Source organism: Panicum hallii, chromosome 8 (assembly GCF_002211085.1).
Source record: "Panicum hallii strain FIL2 chromosome 8, PHallii_v3.1, whole genome shotgun sequence".
In the NCBI taxonomy this organism is placed as follows: Eukaryota; Viridiplantae; Streptophyta; class Magnoliopsida; order Poales; family Poaceae; genus Panicum; species Panicum hallii.
In genome coordinates this window covers 42058019-42084021 of record NC_038049.1, presented here as the reverse complement: position 1 = coordinate 42084021, position 26003 = coordinate 42058019, and the positions used below count along the sequence as shown (strand labels likewise).

Genomic DNA, 26003 nt, shown 5'->3' with positions numbered 1-26003 from the left:
TCGCCTAGGAAAATGAGGCAGAGGTAACGTCTGAAAAATGTTTAGCTTCGTTTAGAAATTCTTAGGCACATGCTTTTTGTTCCGGTAAACAGCGACAAATGGGCTTTTACGGCAAACAAAATCGTTCTTGGAAGAATGACAGGTAATTTAATCTGTATAACCCCAGCAATATTATTTCGATCTCAGAAAGGATACATGCAGTGAATAATTTCTTTCTGTAAACACTACAAACATTGCTACCATTCTGAAACGAAAAAAGAATTAACTGCTAGACACACTATCACCAATCCTCCTAAAACTAGCACAAAAGTTTGACATTCCAAGCTACACATGTTATATGTACACACATCATCGATCAGCACCCAGCCTGAGCTACATACTTTCTGTCCCGAGCAACCTAAGCTACATACCTCGACTGCCTTGAAAATTTGAAGAGCTCGGCGATGAGCTCCAAGTTAAGCGTACTCGTCTCTGGTATTCTATAGTAGACGAGACAAAGAACAATGCAGCACACAAGTGCATAGATCCCACATGCTCCGCTGAGGCTGATGGTACTCAGCATCACAGGGAAGCAGTATGCTGAAAGCAGCCCTCCGAACCAGAAGGAAAGAGAACAAAAGCTCATGCAGGTTGCCCGGGCCTTGGTTGGGAACATCTCGGAGCAGAGAACATTAGGTATCGGCCCCAAACCGATGACGTAGGAGCAGAAGCAAATGGTTAATGCAAGGTGAAAGAGGATGGCACGCTCCAATGATCCCATATCCACCAGGGTGGACAAAGACATTACGCTCAATGATAATATCAGGATCGGAGTGGTCGCCAGTATAAGAGCCCTGCACAAATGTAGATACATATTAATATGTGCATTCCTTAGGGATGTGCTATTGTAAATAATGTTTTCTTGACTAAAAACTGAATGTTTTCCTCAAAATTCACAATCACTACATGATAAACTTGCTGCTCAAAACGTTGGCAAATCGAAATACCGGTAGAAAATGTCAACAACAATTTTATAGGGTTCTCAATGCAAATTAATCTCAGAAGTAAATGATGAAATCACAACTATGCAAATGTCAGAGAAGTATTGGAGTTCAAAAATCATACAACATATAACGGTGAGATCCGTTAAGGCAGCCAAAATTTATATTGACTCCATGTGATGTATGCATAGACGTTTTCTTGTGGATGCATTTCTACTAATCGTAAACTAACATTATTTTGTTGTCCCAGACTTTACCTTCTCCCGCAGACATCCATCAGCAGCATTGCAGCAGTTATACAAGGGAGCATCAGCAAAGCATTAAGGGCACTTATGAGAATTGATGTTGAATGAGGAGAAAGTCCAATGTCTGAAAACAAACTAACCACTCCAACCTGTCTAAGTATTTCAGGAGTGTAGCGGAGAAGGACATTGATTCCTGTTGACTGTATTTTTTTTAGAGAGAAAACAGGAAACAAGCAAATAGAACCTGTCAGCAGACCAACTAGCATTATATTGGTTGCCATTACAAAAGGATTGTGAACTGAACTCCGTGCAGAATTTTGGACAAAAGCTACAAGTGACATAGAAACATACCTGCTGAAGAGCTTGAATTAACATGCCATAACACAAGGCATGCCTGATTCCTGGCTGAAGAAGCACCCGCCATTTAGACTTCATATCAGCTGTTTCAGATAGCCGGAGGATTCGATATCTGTATGGATGTCTCCTTGAGCTTTCCATATACTGATATGCAGGCTGGTGAGGCAATGCCATCCCACTGGTTTCTTCATCTTCTTCTTCAATGTCATGATCATGTAAAGATGCCATAAACTCTTGCGTAAATGCTGAAGTACCATGCCTTCTTAAATATGAAGAGCTCCCTTCAGAAGTAAAAGATGTATTTGTATCGTTAACTTCAACACTTGCTGTCTGAGAAAGCAGAGAAGTCCGCAAACCATCTCCATTATTAGCTTCTCCAACAGAATAAACCTCCCTAGTCTGTTGATCATTGCTATCATCCCTGTGCTCATTCATATGTTCATGTTCCAGAAAAGAAAAACTGTTGAAGACTGGGAAGAAACTATTCCTTCTGCTTCCTGTTGCTTCCGACATAGTCTCATGAATGCTTCCAAGAAGATCAACTAGTGGGTCTGAAAGGTTCCAATAAAAGGTATTCTGGGGCCAAATCTGGCTAGAAATGGGTCCAGCAAAACTTTGACCCTGATCAGTCCCAATGGCTGTGTCCGAGATAAAGTCCACACTTTCCACAATTGTTTCTATTTCTCCTGCAGGTCTATGTGATGTCATGGCGCATTTATGCTTCTTTAGACAAAATTATAAATGAACAAATAATCATCGGTTGGCTAGATTTACAAAAACAAGACACCACGGTTAATGCAACATGCGTAATTAAAGCACCCTTAACACTTTATCAATATCGCCTCACAGCCTATAATCGCTATACAGATCCCCATACTAACTTGTTCTATCTCTTATGTTAAAGTGCATAGCTGTCAAATGCTCCTTATGTGTAATTTTACAGCAGATATGAAAAAAAGGACTGGATTGGCTTCCATTCAGATACTTGGATCTGAAATCATGTAATAGACTACTAGTTACTTGCATAGTTATAATTTTTAATACTTTCTATATTAGGAGGTTATACAGTAACGTGTGGTTCAATTAGCATTTCCAAAGGCAAGTTAAAAATCAGAAGATTATGCCTATTCATTTCTCATAGCCCTGGCACATGAACACCAAGCAAGGAAACAGGTGATGGTTAAATCTTGGTTCATTATCCCACAGTTTGACTCATAACAGTACTATTTCCAAAACTGCAAATGTTGTGTATGATCATGCCATCAGACATCAATTGCAACTCTACATTTATCTAGTCCACATGACTGCATCTGTTTAGTCTGCTCCCTATCAGTTCTGAAATCTGAATTAATCACCTTTGGATGAAAAACATGTGAATAAATCAGGAAGCAGTTGGCAACTGGCAACACTCTCACCTGAAATATCATGCTTCTTCCCTCTAAGCCACTGCAGAGAAACTCTCGCCTCACTAATCTTTCCATCATTTACAAGCCACCTAGGTGACTCTGGCAAGTAGTACACTAACAAAGCCAAGTAGATGATGGAAGGAGCAAAGATCGCACCAATCATAATTCTCCACTTAGGTGAAGACATTAGTGTTAACCAGAATATCAGGCAATAGGAAAAGATAGTTCCTATGATGAACATAAACTGTGGCATAGTTACTAGTAATCCCCTCATATTTGGAGGAGATGTTTCGGATATATAAATAGGGACACAGGTGAAAACCAAACCACTTCCTGATCCAACAAATAACCTAGCTAGAAGTAGAATATAGATGTTAGGAGACCACAGCATCAGGAGACCACCCAACAATAATAGCAGAGATGAATGGACCAGTATGGCACGTCTTCCAAGCCAATCTAATAGTGATCCAGAGAATATTGTTATCACAATAGCCCCAAATGCTGAGACTGATATGGTTATACCCTCAATAGAATGTCCATTCTCCAATTCAAATTCCTTTTCCATATGACGATTAGCCTCTGTCAGATGATAAAATCAAGGTTATAAGATAGTTGAGTGTTCTATTGAAGGTAATTAATCTATAATGACAAAAAATAGCAGCAAAGGAAAAACATTACCTAACAACGCTGCAAAATCCCATCCAAGTAATGTATAACCAATTGAAACAACAACTGCAGAAAACACTGTTGACTTCATTGCATCAAGTACTATGGCCCTTCTTCAAATATTTTGTATACCTGAAAATATGAACACTTATGAGAAACACTTGATTAAAAATATAATCCTATCAAATTGCTCTTTTGAGGGCAACAAATCAAACTTTTGCTCCTAGAGTTAGACAAACAGCTACATGGTTGCAACTGAATGCCAGTCCTCTATACATGGGTCTATACATACGTAAGTACATTTGAATTGCAATATATGAAACTCTTATTCGTCGTTAAATTATTGGGTCAATCCATTAGTTATGTCATTAACTCCACTGGATTTTTTATAGGAAACCACTTAGATACTTCTCCAGCAGTCCATCCTCATAGTCCAAAGATGCTGCACATATCATGCATAGCCAGATGGCGGGGTTATTGAAAGAAAAAAGTTACCAAACATTGGTTTGCTGGCAACACCTGCTACAATAATGAACATATAATAAATGTTTATGATTTATAAATGATAATGTGGTCTGGTCTATTTTCATGTCGATTGAATAAGAAATGATGGTGATCATAATTACATTGTAAGGTTTAGAGCACCAGAAAACTTTAAATCAGAAAATTTACATAGCCATTTTGAAAGTGATGTTTAGTTTACATTTAGTGAATAGTATAAACATGTGCTCTCATCTATAGTGAAAGCATATTTGGTTGGTACTGGGAAAAGTATACTGCTTAGGAGACAATAGGTGGACAAAAAAAACTTGCATGTGAACTTTTTATTTATGGTAATTTACTATCCCTCTTCTTTACAACGAATAGACCGTTGAATCAAGAATGCTAATGTAAACATGGAAGATTTGCAGTTGATACTAGCTGGTAAAAAGCTGTTGAACTGACGGACCCTGCAGAGCATGCCATGCAAAATGTGGGTAAAAGGATATTTGTGGAGGTATGCCTAAGAAAAGGCAAGCAAAATGTGCAAACTCTGGTACAAACATTTTTGGAATGAGGTAAATTTTGTCTATTTATGGAAGTGCAGAACACCTCCTTTCCTGTCAGAAGTCAAAAGATGAAAATAACCCCCAGAGGAGAGGATTAGTGCAAAGGCGTGGCCTTCCAATAATAGGGGTTCGGTGAAAATCACTCCGTAATCAAGTAGCATTTCTAATTATAATGCTGTCAGTTGTACTGCAAATAGCAGCCATCAGTATTGTCCACAAAAAATGATCTGAACCAGCTCCCATCTCTCTATGTTTATAAGTGTAAGGTCTCTACTCCAATCAAGCCAATAACACCAGAGCGCATTAAGACAAAACATGCCGACAAAATAAAATCGAATATCCCGCCGAAAAAGATGGGGAAATTTAAAGTAGTAACCGACGGTCTGGAAACGCCCGGGGAACCCAGTCCAAGCCATACAGCTAATATTAGCCGTTCGGCTCATCTTGCACACATGCGGTTTTCTGTTCTTAACCTAAATCACATGACCAGGCAAACCATGCCTCTTAGAGAGATTATGTGGCCCCACCATCTCCGCATCTCGTACCATCAAAGTCGGCGGAAACGCATGGCGGTGCGACATACACGAATTGGCAGACATAGCAGACATGGTGGGTACTGATACACATGAAACATGTTAGGTTTCCCGATTCAAAGCAACCTCCCGCCCCTTACACCTCGTATAAGTTTTCCTAAAAGCAAGAGAGGCCAGCTAGTTTTGCCTATATGGGCAGGCAGCCCCCAAAAGCCAACCCATACATACCTGCAATCCGCACCACGATACCTGGACCTTCCTCCATTTCAATCATCTACAGCACCAACCCAGTCTCGTACCAATTTCACGAATCATCTACAATCACATCCAACAACAGAAAAAGGAAAGGTCGGAATTTTAGGCACACATTAACGCTACCAGGCACGGACTGGCCAGCCGTCACCCCCCTCGACCACGCACTGGCCCGCGAGACACAGCAGGCAATTCCACTCCCACGCTCCCCTATCCGTCCCCTCCCCGCCGCACCAGCCGCGGGAGATCACCCCGCGATCCTCCGACCCTATCCCCCCACCCCGAAACGACGCGAGAGGCGGGAGAAGAAATCCTCACCTGCGAGCGCGCGGACTGACGGGGCGGAGGGCAGGAGATACGCGGGGGGCGGCAGCGGCGGGGCCTGGTCGCCGCCGCGCGCCGGGCCGGTTGGAGAGGCGGGGACCGGGCAAGGAGGAGGCGCGACGGCGGGGAGACTGGCGGTGATGATGATGATTAGATTAGCTAAGGAAGTTGGGGGAGAGCGAAGGAATGGGGTAGCATTAGTGAGGTGAGGCCAGCCTAACCGCACGGCTCGGTCAGTCGGATCCGCTGGGCTGCGCCCCCCGCCGTCCGATGGCGGATCAACGGCCCGCGTGGTGGCCCTGCCGGTGGAGGGCCTGGTTCCTGCCCGTCCCCCCAGTCCGAATCCCCGCGTGTTGACGCAGAAATCCGAATCCCCGTGTGCTTATGCTACTACAATTAACGGGAGGCCATGCAGACAGAGACAAATTAGACAATCAAGGAGAAAGTGCTGGATGGCGCACGCGCTGCCTCGTTGAAACCAACTAGTACTATGTTACTAAAAATTGCGAGATAAATTTTGAGACCGTAGAACCGCTCCATTTTAGGGAGAGAGGGAGTAATTAAATCTATTTACGGTGGGTAGGTTGATTAGTGGATTGTTTCTTTTACTGTCCAGCCGACGTGTCCATCGACAACGAAACGTTTACCAGTGCTTTATCAACCCTACCATGATCCATTGTAGGTGTTTATAGAAATAAGTTATACGCGCGTGCTTTTGACGTATTTGTAGTTAGCTCTCTGCATACTATACTATTATTGTTAATTTATGACGATAGTATCCTTGAATCGCATGAGTGAAGATAACCAGTTGCACGAGGACCTCTCTTTTATGAACACCAGCTAATTAATCGCAATGCAACAGCCGGGTACCGTTCGGTACCCACGAAAAGTACAATAGCAATGCTGCTAGAATCAAGCGCAGCCCATCACTCTCGTTGTCCTAGTCAGGTCACCGTCATCGAACGACAGCATGGCTCACCTCGCACGTGGACATAGCTCTTGGTAAAAAGCAAGGAAAGGATAGGAACACATGTATGGAGGCTGCGGGGATGGATCGGTTTTGTTGATGGCGACTCGTACGAAGAAGAACGGAACGGATCAGTCAAGGCCGGCAGATGTACACCTCCTCGCCGTCGCAGCTGCGATCCAGCAGCAGGAGGAAGAGGGCCGCGGCGCACGCTGGCAGCTCCGGAGATGCGCGCGGCGGCGGTGCCCGGTGGCCCGTGCTCGTGCCGGAGGGGCGGTGCTATTTGGTGGCCGCTTGCCTCGAGATAAGCAGTTGAGGAAACAAGTGAACGATGGACTTGGTCCTGTGTGTTTGCCTGATGGAAAACTGAAAACTGCAGGTGGATCCTCGTGCGGCAGCCCTTGTGCTCCTCCCGTGGGGGCCGAACGAGGACGCCGGCGCCCGTGAAGTCGTCGTGCCTTTTGATTACCGAACAATCTATCTATCTATCCGATCCCTTGTGTGCTCGTCTCGTGGAGTAGTAGGCTGCTAGCCCCGTCGCAGACTCGGACGTATTTTGATCCAGGGATTAAACTTTACTCGGATCATATCGAATATTTGATACTCGATGTGATATTTGAATACTAGTTAGAAGGGTTCTATTTCTAACGCGCGCTACTGCGTGTCGTCGTGTCAAAAAAAAATACTGTCCATCAGCTGCGCTTCCATTTATTTAGCCCAGATATGGCGCACGATTCCTCACAGCAGCTGGACGATTTTCTGGCGCAGGCACCACATCATCGATAGGGAGAAGCTGAATGTTGACACCAAGGTAGACGTGCGCACACAAAACAGAAACTAAATAATACACAGTTTCCAAATGAAAAATTAAAATTATGTTTCAATCATAGCGTTGTGTTTTCCATAATAACGTTTTCAAAATAACATCATATATGAGTAAGTTTTTTGATACTTTTAAAATATTATTTTATAAAGTAAGAACAATTTAATCACAAAGCTGGAACAATTATATTTTTGAAACAATTATAATTGCTTGGGAACATTTATAATTATTTTGTCCAGATATTTTAGAGATATTTGTTAGTAGTCAAAAGGAGAAATTGTTCTGAATCAAATAAAAAGATTCCAAGAAAAAGATTGTTCCAAATAAGCAATAAGAATATGCGATAAAAAGAAAAATGTTTCGAGAACAAAACAAAATGTTTTAGCTAATATAAAATATTCCAATGCTCTATTTCAGACTAAAAACGATGAATGGAAAAGAATCAAAATGTATTTATGTATGATCTTGTTTTGTTGTATTAATTGTGTATAACAATATGGTGTAAACGGTTTTCCAAAATAGAGAAACGGTCTAGAAGAAAATGTGTATTGAAGACTTGGGGCCTGTTCGTTTCCCACCCTCTAAACTTTAGACCCATCACATCAAAGAGAATCTTACTATTTAGAAGTATTAAATAAAATCTGTTTATAAAATTTTTTGCACAGCTGTGTGCTAATTCGCGAGACAAATTTAATGAGCCTAATTAATTCATAATTTGCTACAGTGATGCTACAGTAATTATTCGCTAATCATGGACTAATATACCTCATTAGATTCGTCTCGCGAATTAGCACTAGGGTTCTGCAATTAGTTTTGTAATTAGACTTTATTTAATACTTCTAAATGACAAGATTCTCTTTAATATGACCCCTCTAAACTTTAGATACCCGGAAACGAACATACCCTTGGATCCCAAACCGTTTCCTAAGCAGTAATAGATGTCACCTTGCATGTATCCTCGTGCCCATGCTTACACTGGAGTTAACTTGCCCACTCAGCCGTCGCCCATTGCCCTCATGCGCCAGCGATAAATAGTATTTGCGTTAAATATAAACTAAGTATAAAATCAATTGCATAAATGAAGAGTAATTAATAAGATGAATCTATTAAATCTGATTAATTTATCATTAGAATATATTTACAGTAGCATAATATTATTAAATTATGGACTAGTTATGTTTGATAAATATATCTCACGAATTAGTCTATATTTATATAATAATTTTATAATTAATATATATATAATATTTGTAATCGGTGTTCAAGCATTTAGCGTGACGGAACTATAACCGAGGAAGCCCATACGCGCCGCGCAGATGCCGAACTGGTCAGCTACCCTTCTCCTAACTCGCGGGTGAACTCAGCTGACAGATCGTCTGCGCGCAAAGGTATCCATCCATGTGGCCATGGAAAAGAAAACTACCGCGGGCAATGCACCGAGCACCGTTACGGACTTGCGAGCTAAAAATGTCTTGCTGTATGCATATTTCTTCTATACAATTTGAAAGTATATGGTTGTGAAAATGGGCATTCCATATTTCCGAAACATGTCATGACGATAAAGATATTTATAGCTTCTTACCACTCTAAACTTTTGAGGTTATATACTTTTACTAGTATAAATATTTGAACTAAAGAGTATGAGAGATGCATTTAAGGGTTGACTAGAAGGCAGTGTTGCAGACCGACCGACTTGCCGATAAAAAATATTTAAATATTATAATAGAATTTTTAAAGTTCTATTTGGATCGCCTGTCCCGATAATTTATACTAAGCAGCTTCTTGCAAATCGGCCAGCAAGTCACCAAGGTAGCCGTGGGAAAATATAAATAAAAAAGGGAAAATACATGCGAAACGGAAGCCGCACCAACGGCCAAGGACCCAAGGTGGATCCCGGAACTTTAACCAGAGTCAGATACGAGATATCAATGCACATTTAAAAGTCACTAAAACAAATAAAAATTGCTAAGAACACATGCAGTAGCAAAAACCAGCGCACGAGTTCTTTCTGCCACGTGCTCGGCGCACCGTCGCACGGCGACACACATCCTGGCCGCAGCAGCACGACAGGCCACACCGAGCCCGACGCGCACCGGATCCCCTCGCCTGTCTCACTGTCCCGCACCCCTATCCGCTCCCCGCCGCCCCGCTCCGTGCACCCCGCCCACGTACACCCTCCACAATCTCTCTCACTGCTCGGTCGGCTCCACACCCTCACCCCCGGCGCAGCAAACACCGCGCCCACCCCCAGCACCAGCAGCTCGCACTTTGCACCCCGCCCCTCCCTCTTCTCCGCAACCGCACCCCGCCCCCGTTCTAGAAGCCACCCGCCTACTGACACCGCGGGCTCATTTCAGAATCCGCTCAAACTAGGGGGGCTGAGTCGAAAACGCCGCGCGCCGCGCCCGTGGAAATATCCTCCCGTCCCCCTCCGACCCGGCGCGCCTCCTCCCTTCCCGTCTTCTTCTTCTCTTCCCCCCTCGGCTTCGAGGGGTTTTTTTCTTTCCTTTTTTCTTTTATTTTTCTTTTTTTATTTTCGTTTTTTCCTTCCGCGATCCTCCCGTTGGGGTTTTCCGCCCCGACGAAACCCTAATAACCGGCGGGGGGCGAGCGCCGGCGGCATGCACCAGCAGCGGATGAAGCAGGCGGCGGCGGCGGCGCAGCAGCAGCAGCAGCTGATGCAGCAGGCGCTGCTCCTGCAGCAGCAGCAGCAGGCGCAGCCGCCCTTGTTCCCCGGGCACCACCCGCACCCCGGCCTCCTCGCCGCGCCGCAGGTGAGGAGGACTCTCTCCTCCTCGGTTTCTCATCTGTGCTAACTTTTTTTCTTCTTCTGTTTCTCCGGCTCGATCGATGCGGTGGGCGTGGGCTAGTGGTTTTGGGGGCGCGTGTGCGGGGGATCGATTGGGGGGTTTCGGTTCTCGGCGGAGAGGTGGGCGGGAGGCGGCCGGTAGGGGTTTTCGGGGTTGGGGTTTTCCGGTGGAATTGTGGGGATTCGGGGGTTTTTCAGGTGGAATTGCGGGGATTCGGTCCGGAGGTTTTAAGGTGGAATTGTGGGGATTCGGGGTGTTTCCGCGGTCGGGGTTTCTCAATTTCCTCTCCATTTCTCACGATTCTTGGATCCTCGATGTCGGTGTGAGCCCCTTCGGGGAAGAAGAATATAGATTTCTGGTAGGGTCTGTGGGGTCAAGGGTTTTCGTCGGATTGAATCTGTCTGTGGTGATTTCGATATCATGTTATAGCATCGTTGTAGATGGAGTGGCATCAGTGTGTGTTTTTCCGCCTTTTATTAGTTTATTAACCTCCCCTCCTAATTAAGAAAGGCCTGCACAGACATTCACTCCCTTCATGAGGTCCTGCGATAGCGTAATATGTGCAAATTAGTTCCTACTTGTGCTAAGCATGGTTGATATTTACTTCTTGGATTAGTAACGTTTGATGAGCGAAAGTCCTTTTTGTAGTAAAGGAGACTTTGAAGCTTCCCAAACTGCAACATTATGGTTACAAAATGAACGGTGTTTTTTGTGGAGCTGTATCTGATACGGAAAGGGATTTCTAATGCAAAATACAATTACTGTTTTAATTTGATTATTGCAGATTGTTATAGTGTGAGGTCTACATGAGTTCCTGTTGGGTCACCTGAATTTTGAATGCTAATGCCACCAGTTAAAGATATATTTTGTACTCTTGCTCTATTTGATCATAAAGAAGTTTACTTGCACTGTGATGATTACCTGTGCAATAATCAAGTCGAAGTACATCTTTTTCCCTGGCATACTTTTGTTCTTAGATAGAGTTAGAACTTCCGTCTTGAATCTTAATGCACTGTTTTCATTCACCACTCACACTAAAATCTTGAAATGGTACATAATAGTTTTGTATGAGCATTATATATGGGAAATCTACATGAAACCGTGAATCTGTGTTCCCTGTATGTTTTTCATGTTCTGTTCTTGCATACAGCTTTACTTATCTGTTTGACTCCAGTGTTCTTCATTTTTTAAGACGAATGTCAACTGTGTTCTGAAATCATATATGTACGTGTGTTTTTCATGGAAATCTTTTGCTTACACTTGTATTTTTTTTTTTGCAGATTGAGCCCATAGTTAGCGGAAACCTTCCTCCTGGGTTTGATTCAAGTACATGCCGCAGCGTGTAAGTGCTGGTAGCATTTCTTTGCCTTAGGGACTGCTGTACTGCTAAAAGTTGATTTCAAAAAATATCTCCATAAAAATGTTGCCTTGCTTCCTTGCTTTCAAGCGTTCCAAAAAAATATATGTCCTTTGTGCAGAATGTTTTGTCAGGGACAATCAAATTGTTCACCTCTTGCTGCAAACCTGCAAATTAATGTCGACTAGCTGTTCTACATTATTTATTTATACTGTGCTCATTGATCATATTCTGGACAGGTATGTTGGCAATATCCATCTTCAAGTGACGGACACGTTACTGCAGGAAGTCTTCCGAAGTATTGGTCCAGTAGAAGGTTGCAAGCTCATCAGAAAAGAAAAGGTGGATCTTTATTTCTTTAAAAAATAACTGAATGTAGCACCCCGAAAAAACCCGGCTTGCCTTCTGCATCTCATTTTTTGTTTGCTTTCCTCCATAAGTCCAGCTGCCATGGAAATACACACACAGTAACATGTTCTTAAGCTATTTGTCATATTTTTCATTGTATTTGGCACTTGTTTCGATGAATTAAATACCCGCTTTAATGATTTCAATACTTATTTAAATTGTTTCAATTACTTTGGTACTTAATAATGTATTATAAGTATTATAATCACTGAAATACTTATTAGGTATATAATCACTTTAAAATAGTATGAGAAGTAGTGCTAAAATGTGTCATTATTGTGCATTTGTTGGTAGTTCAACTTATGGGGCAAAGTAAATGAAAATGTGCTATAGAGCTCAGTATGGAAATTCACTTACCAGGGAGAAGGGTGAGTCGCCCCCTTTTTTCAGTTGTAGATATTGAATACTAGGGTTTTAGCTGTCTAATTTCAGCTAGTTCGCTACAATACAGTGCAGCTGTGTGCCAACATTCTTTTACTGGAAAGCACTTATGCACTTTGCGCCCTAGCTTATTTAGCTAGGTATGTGACATGTCCATTAGCTTTTGAAAACTTGATGAGCGCAATATTGTAAATTGAAATGATATCAAGACTTGAGCGTTGTATGTTACTATGGTTTGACTTGTGGGATCACATGGTGCTTCTGTACCAATATCTAAATTAATTATGCTGTAATATCTGTTCAAAACATACTAGTTTACTGATTGTGGTTAGAACTGATCCAGACCTATATTTTTTTGGCACCTTTGGGATTGGCATATTGTTTCAGTGAGATGCAAGAGTGCCAAAGTGAAAAGCTAGTAGATGTAACATTTTATTTTGAATGTTGGACATATGTTTTTTGGTGAATCAATTTTGAATGGATCAAAATAGAAATGACTTGATTACGATATTTCTAGCGCTGTCAATAGACACTCTTTCTGATCACCATTTTTAACATAAAATTACAATTTGAGATGCTACATTTCCTATGTTTAATCTGTTAATTATTAATGATTTACAGGTTTGCTTATCATATATTTGCTAGATAGGTTGCTTGTGACAATGTGATCTTTACACTTTCCCTTCTGATGTTGTAGTCATCTTTTGGTTTCATCGACTACTATGACCGCCGATCTGCTGCACTAGCAATTTTATCTCTCAACGGCAAACAACTGTAAGTATTTTGGGTTGGTTGCATGCTAATTTCTGTGAACACTCTCCTGCTTTTGGCTCAAATTGCTAAGGAGTCCCCCAAAAATCAGGTGTGGTCAGCCAATTAAAGTCAATTGGGCATATACAAGTACTCAGAGGGAGGATACATCAGGTTTGGAACTGAAAGATGTTTATATTATATTCCATATTTGTATTTTACTTGTTCTTTCAAGTGCCATGCAGGTACATAGATATGAATATATGGTTTCTGAATTCTAATGAAAAGCTGTGGTGTTGAAAATCTTCATCTCTGCAGGCCATTTTAATATTTTTGTTGGGGATCTTTGCCCAGAAATCACTGATGCTGCTCTATTTGCCTTTTTCTCTGGATACTCTACCTGCTCGTAAGCATCGCCTAACTCTTATCTCCCCTCCATCATTTTGCTTGTCCACCGTGACATTGTTAGCAGAATAGTTTGCTAGTGTTGAGTACACAAAATATCTGCTTACCGTTTTAGCTTGGTAAATTTTGCAGAGATGCTAGGGTTATGTGGGACCAAAAAACAGGACGATCCAGAGGGTTCGGTTTTGTTTCTTTCAGGAATCAGCAGGTAGTTTCACCATGATATTTAAACCCGTTGTGCATTTGTTTAAAACTTTTGGGCCTACCTTTTCATTTTGCTGTGTCCACAGGATGCTCAAAATGCGATAAATGACTTGAATGGTGAGTTCCCTATTTCCATGTTTCTAGTCTATGTTCCATTTTGGAGTCGTTAGCTTTCCCAAAGTGATTACACCTGTTTTTTTTCCTACTGGCAGGGAAGTGGCTTGGCAACCGTCAAATTCGTTGCAATTGGGCGACGAAAGGTGCTAATGCTGGTGAAGAGAAACAAAGTGTGGACACCAAGGTGGACCATACAAATGGTTCATCAGGTGAATACATGTGCTTTGACTTCAGTCTCTTTTTCCTTAGTCTGTATGTTATGATATAATGTGTGATAACCGAGTAAAGCTCTCATGTTCAACTTTCACTAATAAGTTTAAATAATTATAATTTAATTATTCCCTTCAAAAAAATTAAATTAGAAGGATTCTGGAGATTTTAGTTGTCTACTGCATTCTGACCTTAGTTTTTGCAATTTTCAATTTGTATGTAAGATGGGAACTTTTATAATGCTGTACTTGTCCCAGTTACGGGTTGAAACTACTAACAGTATCATTTCAATCTTGTCATGTTACGCAGAAGCTGGAAAGGAGAATTCAAATGAAGATGGTCCTGAAAATAACCCACTGTTTACCACTGTTTATGTTGGTGGTCTTCCTCATGAGGTAATACTCTTCCAATGGAATGATTGCTGTTTATCTTGATTATACATAGCTTTTCTATTTGCTCTTATAATGCCCTCCTATTTCTTGATTACACCATCAGGCCACCAACAATGATGTGCACCTGTTTTTTCATTCACTTGGGGTTGGCTCAATCGAGGAGGTCCGTGTAACACGTGACAAGTGCTTTGGCTTTGTGAGGTACAGCACCCATGAGGAAGCTGCACTGGCAATTCAGATGGGCAATGGCCAACTGATTGGCGGGAGGCCGATAAGGGTATATCTCGTTCGGGCTTTTCAGGCTTCCTTTCTATTCAAAATTCAGTAGACAGTTGGTATTTAGTGAGATCTTAAAAGTACCTAGAGCACCATCAAGTAAACAACCCCTTAATTTTTTTTCAAGAGACTAATGGTATTGGTCATACATGGTATTACACCAGTAAGTTGAACAAGATTAAATTTGTTTATCCACTAGCAATCTACAAATACATTGATTTCTGTCTTTTGCTGAATTGCCATCTTTGCCTGGAATTTCTGCAGTGCTCCTGGGGAAACAAGCCAACTCCACCGGGGACAGCATCTTCGCCGCTCCCCCCTCCGGCACCGTCTCCATTCCCCACCGGCATGTCCGCAGCTGACTTCCTGGCTTACCAGCGTCTGGCCCTGAGCAAGATTGCCACGAACCCAGGCCTAGTGGGCCAGCACGCCCTGAAGCAGGCCACGCTGGGGATGGAAGCCGGGACCAGCCAGGCTATCTATGACGGTGGCTACCCTGGCATCAACGCTGCTGCCGCTGCCCAGCAGCAGCAGCAGCAGCTCATGTACTTCTAGAGTGACAACTACCGCATGAGGCGCCAGCTACCTGTCTCTGCAAGAGGAAGGACGCCCCCAATTACACCCCCCATATACATATACTAGCAGTATCATAGTAGATGAAGCCTTACCAGGACCTTTTTTTTTATTTCCCGTTAATCTTTCGTTACACCATCTAAGTAACTTGTCCTGTATGCCGGCTATATATACACACACACACATATTCACCACTGTAGAACATATCTACTTCTAGAGACATGGAAACCAAGTCCGGATGGGTGTCACGCTGGCTTTCTAGTATAATTTTCTGTGTTTGGATCGTCTTTTATATCTGTGCTCTGGATGACAATTGATAAGCCCATGGGTTCAAGCCCAGCAATGTTGTTTCTGGGCCCAAGAAACGCAGAGGCCCACGAAAGATAAGCGTAGGGACGTTCGAATCTGGCCACATCTGGGTGCTCTCCCTGAACACGACTAGATTCTTCCGGTTGTCCTCCCTCGCCGCCGCCGCCGCGGCGATGTCGGGCTTCTTCCGGCGCCTCGGGGCCATCCCGTGGCGGAGCATCGCGGGCGAGGCCTTCCACCGCACGTTCCTGGTGGCGCAGGCCTTCTGCGCCATCCACGTCGTGGACCACCACCTCTGCTCGCTCGCCATCGTGCGGGGCCCCAGCATGCTGCCGGCGATGAACCTGGCGGGGGACGTGGTGGCGGTGGACAGGGTGAGCGTGAGGCTCGGGCGCGTCGAGCCCGGGGACGTCGTGCTGATGATCTCCCCCGAGGACCCGCGCAAGGCGGTGGCCAAGCGCGTCGTCGGGATGGGGGGCGACTCCGTCACCTACCTCGTCGATCCCGGGAACAGCGACGCCACCAAGACCGTCGTGGTGAGTGGTGACTGGGTTGGGGGGTGCTCTGTGCTCGTGCTACTAGCTATGCTGCCTCCGTGATGGGATTTTGTGTGTGTGGGTGTGGTGGTGGGGGCGGGGGGGGGGGGGGGGGGGTGGTGTGGTGTGGGGGCGGGCTCTCCATTGAATCGACTCTCTTGGTACTGTAAACATTGCAATTTGGTTCTGGGGTGTGCTGCACTGACGCTAGAATAATAATCACTAATTATTACTGACAGCAGCTTCTGATTAGTGATTATTTATTATTTTCTGTTATGCTTCCTGAGGTTTCTTTTCATACTTGCTAGTACATGTAATTGGTACTCAGGTATCAGGGACTCTAGGCACCAAAGTTAGGGAGACATTTTCTATGAGCTCCGCTTCAAAATTGTGCATGGTCTTCGGATTATATAATGTCTGAACTACTGGTATTGGTTCAGTATGAGATATGGTGTTATCAACCCTGAAACAATCGCTACTGCATTCATACTTGCATTAGGATTAAGTGTTGGTAAAAACATGTGTATCTGTGAAGTTTATTATACCATCACAAAAAAATCAAATGACTGCGATCAATAACAGAAAATTTGACTTATTGAGGTCTTGGTCTTCAAATAGCTACCTGAATAGTGTCCGTGTTTTCAAATTCTGACATCTTTTTATGTTCATATTTATTGCTGCTTTAGTGTGTTCCAGGTGTAATGTTGGGACATGATTAGTTCCATGGTTGTTTAGCTTTCAATTCTTTCCTTTATCAGTTATGATCATTTTCTTGAACAAATTTATAATAACCTCACGTTCTGACCCTGGATGATCCATAATTCTAGGTACCACAAGATCATGTTTGGGTGCAGGGCGATAATATTTATGCTTCTAGAGATTCAAGGCAATTTGGAGCGGTGCCTTATGGTCTCATTAGAGGGAAGATCTTTTGCCGGGTAAAGTTATTTCTTTTCATCCTCATTAATTTTGTTTACAGAATTATGGTTCCATGAGTTAGGACACAAGCAACTAGTAATTGCCTTAATTTTTCAGAAAAGGACAAATTTGCACCATTACTCTATTCTGCGACTGCTTGGTTACTAATATTAAGTTTTTGTAAAGCATTGAGTTCAATTGCCTCTGTATCTTATGAAGTTATGAACCCATGTTTTAATCTCAGAATTATGTATAACTCCTCAAATTTTTCTCAAATGATAATAATCTGGAGCAATACATTTTGCTGGCGTATATTAGGCGATAAATGTAACTGCTCCAGGTTCCAGCAGGGTCACTAAATGCACTGAGTGTTGAGGTTCCTAATTTGACAGGGCATCATGTGTCCCCAGTGCCAGGATAAAAAATAGGACAAAACAGGTTATTGGTTTGAACTGGAAGAAATATTCATTTGGCTGATATTGATAGGCCTAGCTTTCTTCGTTTGAAGCTTATATAAATCCAAAAATTGATTTTCTTGACATAGAATTTGGAGCCTATGTTGTCCTTCCCTATGGGTTCTGAAAATTTACCTGCTTGAACTTTGCTATTTCTTGATGTTCCTGGAGTAAAAATCTAAGGTTTAATAACATGTATTCATAGTACTTAATGCATCGGCTAACTGCTACACTGCTACCAAATCAATCATATGATCCATCATCCCAGAACATTAGCACTGCAAGTTTGCCGTCTATGTGAAAACAAGGAGCATTGACAGTGATTTTCCAATCATAGGTATGGCCACTGGAGGGTTTTGGTTCGATTGATTCAAATCAGTCTCAATAAAGGTAGGTTTTGTTTTTTTTTAAAAAAAATACCTAGCTCTCTCTAATATTCATTTGTGCTAACTTTCCTATTGTTTTCTCTAGAGAAGATGTATCCCTACTATTGCACATGTCAAGAGACTTGTATGCAACTGCTTGGCCCTTGACTTCTGGAAGCTTTAATCTATCATGGCACAGTTTTATAGTGAAGCAGAGTGTATCTTGATATCCCATGTTTTGGTGTTTAATGTGTAACAGTTTAAGTTCCCATACAGAAACCCAATCAGCACATGTTCTGATACAAATTTTTGTGCAACTGTTTGGGTTGTAACTTTACCGTCAGTGATTTTGGTGAGAACAGAACCTGAATACCTGATGGATTCATGTAAGTTGAGGTGTATGAATTTTGAGCATAGCTGAGCTTAACATGTCATTGAACAGAATTGTGAACTTGTCTTGGAGGAGACTATTGATTTGCGCATTGAAATCTTGCTTATTCAAGCTATGTTGCTCCGGAGGAGTTTGACATGTCTTCATGAAAACTTTAGTGCCTTGTCAGCTTATACGCAACTGCTGGGCCCTTGAATTTGGAAGCTTTTTATCTGTCGTGGCACATTTTTATAGTGAAGCAGAGACTGGAGTGTATCTAGATATCCCATCTTCTGATTTTTAATGTGCAACAATAATAGTTCTCACACACATGTATCCCAATCAGCGCATGTTTTGATACTAAGTCTTGTTCAACTGCCTGGGTTCTAATTCGATTTATTGTGGTTTTGGTAGAGAAGGGAACCTGAATACCTGATTGATTCATGTAAGTTGAGGTGTATGAATTCTGAGCATGGATGAGCATAACATGTCATTAACAGAATTGTGAACTTCTCTGGAAGGAGAATATATTGATTTGTGCATTGGAATCTTGCTTATTCAAGCCATGTTACTCTGGAGGAGTTTGGCGTGTCTTCAGGAAAACTTTAGCAAATGCAACTCTAACTTAGATCATTGAGTACTGGTACTACTACGCTTGTATCAATCAGTCTAATCTGCAAGATCGTCAAGCAAAACACTGATCCAGTACATAAAATGCAGCACATTACAGAATATCCCAAACTTGAGTTGATTTGCATTTGGATTTGATCGCCAAATTTAGCATCAATAATAACCTTAGGCAGCTGTAATGCTGAGACTAAACATGAATAGCAGCAGCACATGGAATAGCAATAAACTTAGCCAACTGTAATGCAATGCAAGACTAAACATAGGATAGAAATAATAACATCTTTGTTTTGCCCCTTCCTGATTGGAGGCAATCATGGCGCAACCTTGGCGAGCAGATCCTTGATGACCTTGATGCACGCCGCCTTGAGCCTGGGGCAGCCATGGCTGTCAGCCAGCTCCAGCAAGTCCATGGCTGTGCGCGCGTCGATGTGGTTGCACAGCACATCGCCGCAGATGTCACACCCGGTTTTGAAAAACGAACTGAATGCATTTCATATGTAGGATAGGATCAAATTCCACACATATGATAGACAATACAAGTATATATTCGAAACAATGTCATAACGAAAGAGAGTATCATAGTACTTTATTACATAACCGAAAGTCTTAATCTTAAGCGAGCATTAGCTAAATGTAAGTATATACCATCACTTAAATAAATCAAAGAGATAAGATAACAACAATAAATAAAGAACATCAATTTAGATTATCTTTAAGTTTAATTATCATGTGAGGGTCCAAGCCGCTTTTAACCGTGGCACGGCTGATATATCTGTTTTCACTCTGCAGAGATTGCTCACAACTCGTATTTCCCTTAATGCCCGGGTTTGCAAGGTGCTTAAACACTTCCAAGGTGAGTGACAGGGATTCATTACAAGACCTTTACAAAGATTCTCTAACTTGCAACGGTCCGCTAAGATTTCAGGGTCATAACCCTCCCTAATGAGACGGTACCTCAGCCAAGGACCATAAACAAAACCTCCAAGAGGACCGAGCTATACCCCCCAACGCACTCCCCTCTTACCATTTCGGTAAGACCATTACAAGCTAAAGTTTCTAATTAATTAGCCAAGACCAGAGCCATGTAGTATTGTGCTTGCACTGTTTTCCTAGATGGTTCTCCATGTTCCAATTAATGTAATGATCTTAATTATCACCATAAAGTATTACCGAACATGAAGTTAAACAAGTGTAGCGTAATTTTCAGATTATTCAGCCAAAGTCTAACTAAAAGCAACTAGCGTAGCTACAACATAATTATAACAATCCAGGTTTAATCAAGGAAGTTCAAAAGAACGAGGCACATTCTTAGTTTGGGATCCATCATATTCTAGACACATGCATGCTTATAAAGTAAATATGTGTATTTAGAAAGTTATTAGGACCGGAATATGATCAAGAACCACTTGCCTTCAAAGATTTGCTGCTGCTCGGAAACATCTTCAAAGCCTTGCTCTTATGGACCCTCGAACTGCGCACCGTCTATCGTAACACACAAGTACATACAAACAAACAAATATAATAAATAAGAAACAGTATACCAAACAATAGAAATAGAGTAAAACAATATTATAAATCTAATGTATATGTCGCAAGGGTCGCGTGGACGTGAGAATCGATGAAAACGGAGCTAAAACGGAGAAGTTATGGCTAAAACATGATTCTAGGGCTTATTTGTGGAAGATTTGAAACTAGAAGGGCTGTGGACAAAGAAACCGAGGGTTAGAACATAATTAAACCTTACATCTAGGGATGGCGGGTTCTATTTTGGTAAAGAACAGGGGCTTAAACAGAAAAAAAGAATCTATTTGTGAATACTTTTGAACTGCCGTGGACTGCGGATTGATTTCCATAGAACTTAGAGGCTAAAGCGCAAAATACCCTAGGGTTGACCGGTATCAGGTTGTTTGACCCCGGTCTAGATCTAATCTAGACAGTCGGATCTGGATCGGGTAGCTGAGAAGCGGCTGGCGGCTGCGGGGCGGTGGCGCGGGCGCCAGCGACGAGATCTTGCGCGGCGGGCGATTGCGGCTCGTCGGAGAATCGCGTAAACGCGACTCCGGTCATGGTTTCGACTTGGGTCTGCACGGGAAGGACGCGGGTGCTACGGGGAACACGTCTAGGGGGTCGGGTTGGCGAGACGGAGCCGGGGAAAGGTGGACGGCGGCGGCGCGCGGTCGCGGAGCTCTGCGAGACATTGCGCGCGCGAGAAGGTGGGGAAACAGAGGGAAAAAGGACCGACGATGATGTCCACCTCCACGCGGAGCTTCTGCGCCGAGCGGGGGCAACGAAGCGGCGGCGAAGCGGCGCGACGGCGGCGTGCCCGAGCTTGGCGGCGAAGGGCGGCAGCACAGCTAGGGTTGCGAGGGCGAGGAGACGGCAGCTGCGAGATATGCGGAGTCTAGGGCACGGGGCGGCACTTTAAATAGGGGCCGAGGGGGAGCCTCGACGTGCGGGCCCAGGACATCGCGCGGCGGAGGAGGCCGTGTTGCAACCGGACTCGGGCGTGAGTCCGAGTCGAGCTGGAAGACGAGCTCGACAGGCGGGCCCCACCTGTCAGCGAGCGAGTGAAGGGAAGAGAAAGGGCGCGTGGACGGGCGGACTGGGCCAGGAGGAGAAAAGCAGGCCGCTGGGCTGGGCCGCGCGGCGGAGGGAGAAGAAAAGAATGAAGGCTAGCTAGGCTGGGCCATGTGGGAAGAAGAAGAAAGAGAGGAAAAGGAGAAAGAGAGAGTGGGCCGGGCCTAAAGAGAAAAAAGGGAGAAAAAGAATTATATTCAAATATATTTGAATTTGAATTTAAAATTTAAATTCAAATGGAAGGCAGACAATAAAACAATGCAATGCAACATGAAATGCACAAAATCTATATTTTCTTATATATCTTTTTATGATTAAGTAAATTACTATTAATTCACAATAAATACTCTAAAATTAAATATTGGAATAAAAGCTCTATGGATCCTAAAAGAAATCTAGCAAAAAATTTATTTAGATTACAGCGTATCAGCTTGAGCCTCTCCACGCCGAACCTATCCGCCGCCGCGAGCAGACCCCGAGCCATGGCGACCTTGTCGGCGCCGGCCTCGTCCACCTCAGGAAGGGAGTCGGTGTAGACGAAGTGCAGCAAGGCCCGGAACACCCTCGGCTCCACGCCGTCGACCCGCATGGGGGCTGCCGCGGCGGCGCTCTCCCCCTTCCCCGGGCCGAAGACCTCGGCCATGAAGACCGCGGACCGGGCGGCGAGCACGCGCCGGTGCGCGGCGAAGAGCTCTCCGCCGACCTGGAACGTCGCGTAGGCCCCGACCTAGCTCGCCAGGAGGCCGCCGAGGTGCCGGGGCAGGTCCGGCGACCGCGCCGCGGTGATCTCCTTGACGACGGTGACTTCGCACCTGATCTGGAAGCTGTCCTCGAGGAGATGCGGGGTGCTGGGCTCCTTCACCTCCGTGTAGTCTTCTGTGCCTGAGAAGGTATAGAAACTTTGGCCGAGAAGATTATCTCTCCAACACGGTTGAGCAGGGTCAACTTGTACTGCGCATTCACTTCGTCCTCGTCGTTAGCATCAGGGCTATCGAGATTAAGGTGGACAGTCACCCACTCGGTGTCCTCGTCGACTTCTACGCCGAATGGGAAGTACTCGATGCACCAGCTGGGGCCTCCGGCGCGGAACCTGCCGGAACTGATGCACCCGTCGACCTCCATGACCATGAGTTTGGAGCACCCGTCGACCGTCATCAGCGCGTGCCACCCGGCCACGGTCTAGGTGACGACGGTGGTCACGCTGTGGCTCCATCTAAATATACTCCGCTCTTGTTCCTCCATCCCTAAATATACAAATCGTAGAATTTTATTTTAAATTTCTACTATTTCTAAATCAAGCAATGATTCCTTGATCCGAAAATATAAATTATATAGATGTATATATTTCTCAAGGAGGAATAATAGTCATCTAGATCTATCTAAATGGACGGTCTACGATCAATCGTCGATCCGCATCCAACACATGTTCTTATACAAAATTCTTGCGTTAGTGCTTGGTGGGTTGTAACTTCATTGTCAGTGCTTTTTTAGGAAACAGAACCTGGATACCCGATTTATTCATGTAAGTTCTGAGCAAGGTTGAACATAAGCAATTTATCATCAAACTGAATTACAACTGGTTGCAAGGGAATAACTTGATGAAACACTGGAACCTTGCTTATTCCAACAATTTAACATGTCCCCATGATTTCGCAAGTGTTTTGAGTCTCATAAAATGAAACCATCTAAATTGCTTAGAAAAATTAGATTTATTTTTGTATCTGCTTGCACTTCCGTCCACACTCTCCACTGTATAACATTGACACCAACTCCTAGCTTTAGTAAGCTTTACATCGAAATAAATCGCTTGACCGTGTCAAGCTAGGAGGAGCTAGCACACTTTACAGTGAAGCAAAATGTATCTTGATGCTCATTTTTTTTATCTTTACTCTGTAACAATTTCGGCTTTCACCCACCTGAAATCCGTATCAGCACATGTTCTGATACAAAACTCGTGCTACTCTGCATGGGTTGCACCTTTATTGTCAGTGATTTTTATAGAGAACCTAACCTGAATATATACCTGACTGATCAGTGTAAGTTGAGGTGTACTATGATTTTTGAGCATGGTTGAACACATAGTTAGTCATTGGACAGGGTTAGGATCTGCTGCTTGCAGGGGAATAGCTTCTTGATTTGTGCAATGGAACAGAGTTACGATGGTCGCCGGATTTTGCTTCTGTGTCCTTTTTGTACAATCTCTTTCTAAACTCTGATTATCTGTTGCCATATAGGAGTAATATAGTAGCTCAGTAGGAAATAAATTGCATTCTTAAAATATGATGCTAAACATAGCATCCATAATTATATTTATATAACGGTAATAGTATTGGGCTAGGTAATAGCTGCATTATTTTGCCTCTTTCAGATTCCCTTTGAACACAAAAAAAGAAATGTTCACACACATGCACACATACCACTATGAACACATATTGATGGCTAGACTGATAGATATGTCGCCTACTACCACTGAATAAATGGCCGCAACAACGAAATAAAGATGCATGACCTAAAAGCCTCCTGTGCAGGTCTCTTGTCACCTTCAGGTTGAAGACATTAGACTTGACCAACTTTTCCCAGCACATCCTTGAGAAACTTGACGCATGCCTCCTTCAGGTTGTGGTACCCATGCTTGTGAGCCAGCTGCAGTGTAGTCACCACCGTGGTTGCGTTGATGTAGCCGCCCAGCACGTCGCCGCAGACCGACTTGAGCCCCTCCAACTTGTACCGATCCGCCGCCGCGAGCAGGCCCTGAGCCATGGCGACCCTATCGCCGTCGTCGTCCACCTTTGGAAAAGAGTCGGTGTAGACGAAGTGAAGCAACGCCTCGAACACCCTCGCCCCCATGCCGTCGATCCGTACGCGAGAGGCGGCGTCGGCAGCGTCGTTCTGGTGCTGCTTCCCCCCGGGGCCAAAGAGATCCGCGAGGAAGACCGTGGACCGGGCGGCGAGCACGCACCTGTGCGCCGTGAACACCTCGCGGCCGACCTCGAACGTCACGTCCCGGCCCACCGGCTGGCCGGCGAGGAGGTAGCCGAGGCCGAGACGCGGTTGCTCTTGAGGAGCCTCCCTGATGATGGCGACGTCACACCTGATCCGGAAGTAGTCGTCGTCGCGCTTGAGAAGCAACGATTCCAACTCCGTGATCCTGATGAACTTGCAGGCGCCCCATGAGGCTGTGAGGTCCTTACGCCGCTCGCTCGAGCGGATAGAAACGCCTCTCCTGCACGATCCAGCAGAACGAACTTGTTACTCGCGTTCACCTCCTCGTCCTCGGCGCCATGGTGGTCGAGGCAGTGGCCGACGGACACCCAGCCGGCGTCCTCCTCGTTCACGCCGCACGGGTAGAATGCGGTGGCTTTTATAGCACGCGCGAGGTCGATCGTGTCACACGAGGCGTCGCGGCGCGCCGAGGAGACGCCGAGACGCGCGTTTGGCCGGCGTGCGGGTCGTCGGCGGCGCCGTGTTTAATCGAGCTGCACTGCACGCGGAACCGAGTAGTTTGGGAAGATGAGGAGCTAAACCACCAGACGCTTGGGGAGAGTAGTAATTGGATCTGGAATCAATGTAGCTTCATTCATTAATGCTCAAGGAAAAAAAGTTGTTGAGTATTCCTGATATTTTACTCCATGGTCACTCATTTCTTTTACCAGTTTCCAAGTTTATTATTTTGGGAAAAAATTAGTTCCATTCCGAAATTCCTCCTACCTTTCTTCTAGTGTGGTTGTGTCTTCTAATTATCGTGTCATAAAACCATTCTATTTTATCTGAACACCTCAAAGAGAACCATGCCTTCATTTGAAAAGAGCATATATCTAATTATCTTTTCAAAAGTACCCTCATTCTTAAAAGAAAATCATCCTCTACTAACCATCCAGAGAAATCCTTTACTCCACTGGCATCCTCTCCCCCACCCAGCACCGTCCATCCACCATCTTCTGTAGCCCGCAGCCGGCGCCACCGCCCGGCCCCGCCCATATTCCACTTTCTCTGCCCTAGCCTCCCTTCGTCTTTAGGATCTATGGTCGGCAGCCAGGGGCGGCGCCATGTTAGTTTTGCATGGTGCCCATGCATCACTGTAAAAGATGAAAATACTTTTAAGCAGACTAATTTCCACCATATATATATATATATATATATTTCTTTCTATAACAATTTGTAAGCTACTTGAGCTCTGCCCTAGGGCTAATTTTTATCTAGCTTCGCCTTTGCTTGCAGCCATGGCTGTAATGTGAAGAACCCTCCTCCCCTGAAGGTTCGGTGTGTTGCTTGAAATGTTGGACGGGTGGCTTGAAATCGGAGCAAAATTGAGAAATCTGTAACATATAGGTGATAAAAATAAAGTTCTACATTCTGTT

General features: G+C 44.0%; 6 protein-coding genes across 11 annotated transcripts; 2 read left to right on the top strand and 4 right to left on the bottom strand.

Moving 5' to 3' along the window:
- Positions 1-143: 143 nt before the first annotated feature.
- On the bottom strand, positions 144-5984 carry LOC112902448 (monosaccharide-sensing protein 2-like). Of its 5 annotated transcripts, XM_025971531.1 has the most exons (7): positions 5807-5984; positions 5465-5551; positions 3667-3786; positions 2998-3567; positions 1577-2268; positions 1238-1425; positions 144-833 (listed from the first exon to the last, which is right to left on the bottom strand). In XM_025971531.1, exons 3-7 carry the CDS (start codon positions 3743-3745, stop codon positions 398-400), a joined length of 1965 nt encoding a protein of 654 aa, XP_025827316.1. In that variant the 5' UTR covers positions 3746-3786; positions 5465-5551; positions 5807-5984; the 3' UTR covers positions 144-397. The 5 variants fall into 5 exon arrangements, with proteins under 5 accessions (XP_025827316.1, XP_025827313.1, XP_025827317.1 ...); XM_025971528.1 differs by having other exon boundaries at positions 5465-5984; XM_025971532.1 differs by lacking the exon at positions 5465-5551 and having other exon boundaries at positions 5604-5984.
- Positions 5985-10042: 4058 nt separating this feature from the next.
- Positions 10043-15769, top strand: LOC112902348 (oligouridylate-binding protein 1B-like). The gene is made up of 12 exons (XM_025971380.1): positions 10043-10376; positions 11693-11754; positions 12009-12111; positions 13256-13332; positions 13421-13482; positions 13627-13714; positions 13846-13921; positions 14004-14034; positions 14130-14243; positions 14554-14639; positions 14740-14913; positions 15177-15769. Exons 1-12 carry the CDS (start codon positions 10224-10226, stop codon positions 15465-15467), a joined length of 1317 nt encoding a protein of 438 aa, XP_025827165.1. The 5' UTR covers positions 10043-10223; the 3' UTR covers positions 15468-15769.
- Positions 15770-15818: 49 nt separating this feature from the next.
- Positions 15819-18565, top strand: LOC112902349 (mitochondrial inner membrane protease subunit 1-like). 2 transcript variants are annotated; one of them, XM_025971383.1, is made up of 4 exons: positions 15819-16330; positions 17158-17268; positions 18041-18093; positions 18180-18565. In XM_025971383.1, the coding sequence occupies exons 1-3, from the start codon at positions 15968-15970 to the stop codon at positions 18089-18091; spliced, it is 525 nt and encodes a 174-aa protein (XP_025827168.1). In that variant the 5' UTR covers positions 15819-15967; the 3' UTR covers positions 18092-18093; positions 18180-18565. The 2 variants fall into 2 exon arrangements, with proteins under 2 accessions (XP_025827168.1, XP_025827166.1); XM_025971381.1 differs by having other exon boundaries at positions 18175-18565.
- A 690-nt stretch (positions 18566-19255) lies between these two features.
- LOC112872355 (BTB/POZ and MATH domain-containing protein 2-like) lies at positions 19256-22288 on the bottom strand. Its single transcript, XM_025935447.1, has 3 exons — positions 22098-22288; positions 19392-19548; positions 19256-19303 (listed from the first exon to the last, which is right to left on the bottom strand). The coding sequence occupies exons 1-3, from the start codon at positions 22286-22288 to the stop codon at positions 19256-19258; spliced, it is 396 nt and encodes a 131-aa protein (XP_025791232.1).
- Positions 22289-22372: 84 nt separating this feature from the next.
- LOC112872354 lies at positions 22373-22800 on the bottom strand. Its single transcript, XM_025935445.1, has 2 exons — positions 22575-22800; positions 22373-22527 (listed from the first exon to the last, which is right to left on the bottom strand). Exons 1-2 carry the CDS (start codon positions 22798-22800, stop codon positions 22373-22375), a joined length of 381 nt encoding a protein of 126 aa, XP_025791230.1.
- Positions 22801-24201: 1401 nt separating this feature from the next.
- On the bottom strand, positions 24202-25623 carry LOC112872353 (BTB/POZ and MATH domain-containing protein 2-like). Its single transcript, XM_025935444.1, has 2 exons — positions 25517-25623; positions 24202-24868 (listed from the first exon to the last, which is right to left on the bottom strand). The coding sequence occupies exons 1-2, from the start codon at positions 25621-25623 to the stop codon at positions 24202-24204; spliced, it is 774 nt and encodes a 257-aa protein (XP_025791229.1).
- Between the last annotated feature and the right edge of the window lie 380 nt (positions 25624-26003).

Bases quoted from the DNA above. Each gene is read 5' to 3' on its own strand.
- LOC112872353 (XM_025935444.1), bottom strand. From the start codon at position 25,623: ATGGGCGGGGCCGGGCGGTGGCGCCGGCTGCGGGCTACAGAAGATGGT. The intron at 24,869-25,516 runs GTTAGTAGAGGA...TGGATCGTGCAG, and splicing joins GTAAAGGATTTCTCTGGATG to GAGAGGCGTTTCTATCCGCT.
- LOC112902349 (XM_025971383.1), top strand. From the start codon at position 15,968: ATGTCGGGCTTCTTCCGGCGCCTCGGGGCCATCCCGTGGCGGAGCATC. The intron at 16,331-17,157 runs GTGAGTGGTGAC...CCATAATTCTAG, and splicing joins ACGCCACCAAGACCGTCGTG to GTACCACAAGATCATGTTTG. The intron at 17,269-18,040 runs GTAAAGTTATTT...TTCCAATCATAG, and splicing joins GAGGGAAGATCTTTTGCCGG to GTATGGCCACTGGAGGGTTT.
- LOC112872354 (XM_025935445.1), bottom strand. From the start codon at position 22,800: ATGACGGTCGACGGGTGCTCCAAACTCATGGTCATGGAGGTCGACGGG. The intron at 22,528-22,574 runs GTGTTGGAGAGA...ATACCTTCTCAG, and splicing joins CAAGTTGACCCTGCTCAACC to GCACAGAAGACTACACGGAG.
- LOC112872355 (XM_025935447.1), bottom strand. From the start codon at position 22,288: ATGGCCGAGGTCTTCGGCCCGGGGAAGGGGGAGAGCGCCGCCGCGGCA. The intron at 19,549-22,097 runs GTTCGGCGTGGA...AAATGCATTCAG, and splicing joins CTGCTCGCGGCGGCGGATAG to TTCGTTTTTCAAAACCGGGT. The intron at 19,304-19,391 runs GTTGCGCCATGA...ATTGCATTACAG, and splicing joins TCAAGGATCTGCTCGCCAAG to TTGGCTAAGTTTATTGCTAT.
- LOC112902448 (XM_025971528.1), bottom strand. From the start codon at position 3,745: ATGAAGTCAACAGTGTTTTCTGCAGTTGTTGTTTCAATTGGTTATACA. The intron at 2,269-2,997 runs GTGAGAGTGTTG...ATAGACCTGCAG, and splicing joins GAAGAAGCATGATATTTCAG to GAGAAATAGAAACAATTGTG. The intron at 834-1,237 runs GTAAAGTCTGGG...ACATTTGTGCAG, and splicing joins ATGGATGTCTGCGGGAGAAG to GGCTCTTATACTGGCGACCA.
- LOC112902348 (XM_025971380.1), top strand. From the start codon at position 10,224: ATGCACCAGCAGCGGATGAAGCAGGCGGCGGCGGCGGCGCAGCAGCAG. The intron at 11,755-12,008 runs GTAAGTGCTGGT...TATTCTGGACAG, and splicing joins TCAAGTACATGCCGCAGCGT to GTATGTTGGCAATATCCATC. The intron at 13,715-13,845 runs GTAAGCATCGCC...TAAATTTTGCAG, and splicing joins TCTGGATACTCTACCTGCTC to AGATGCTAGGGTTATGTGGG.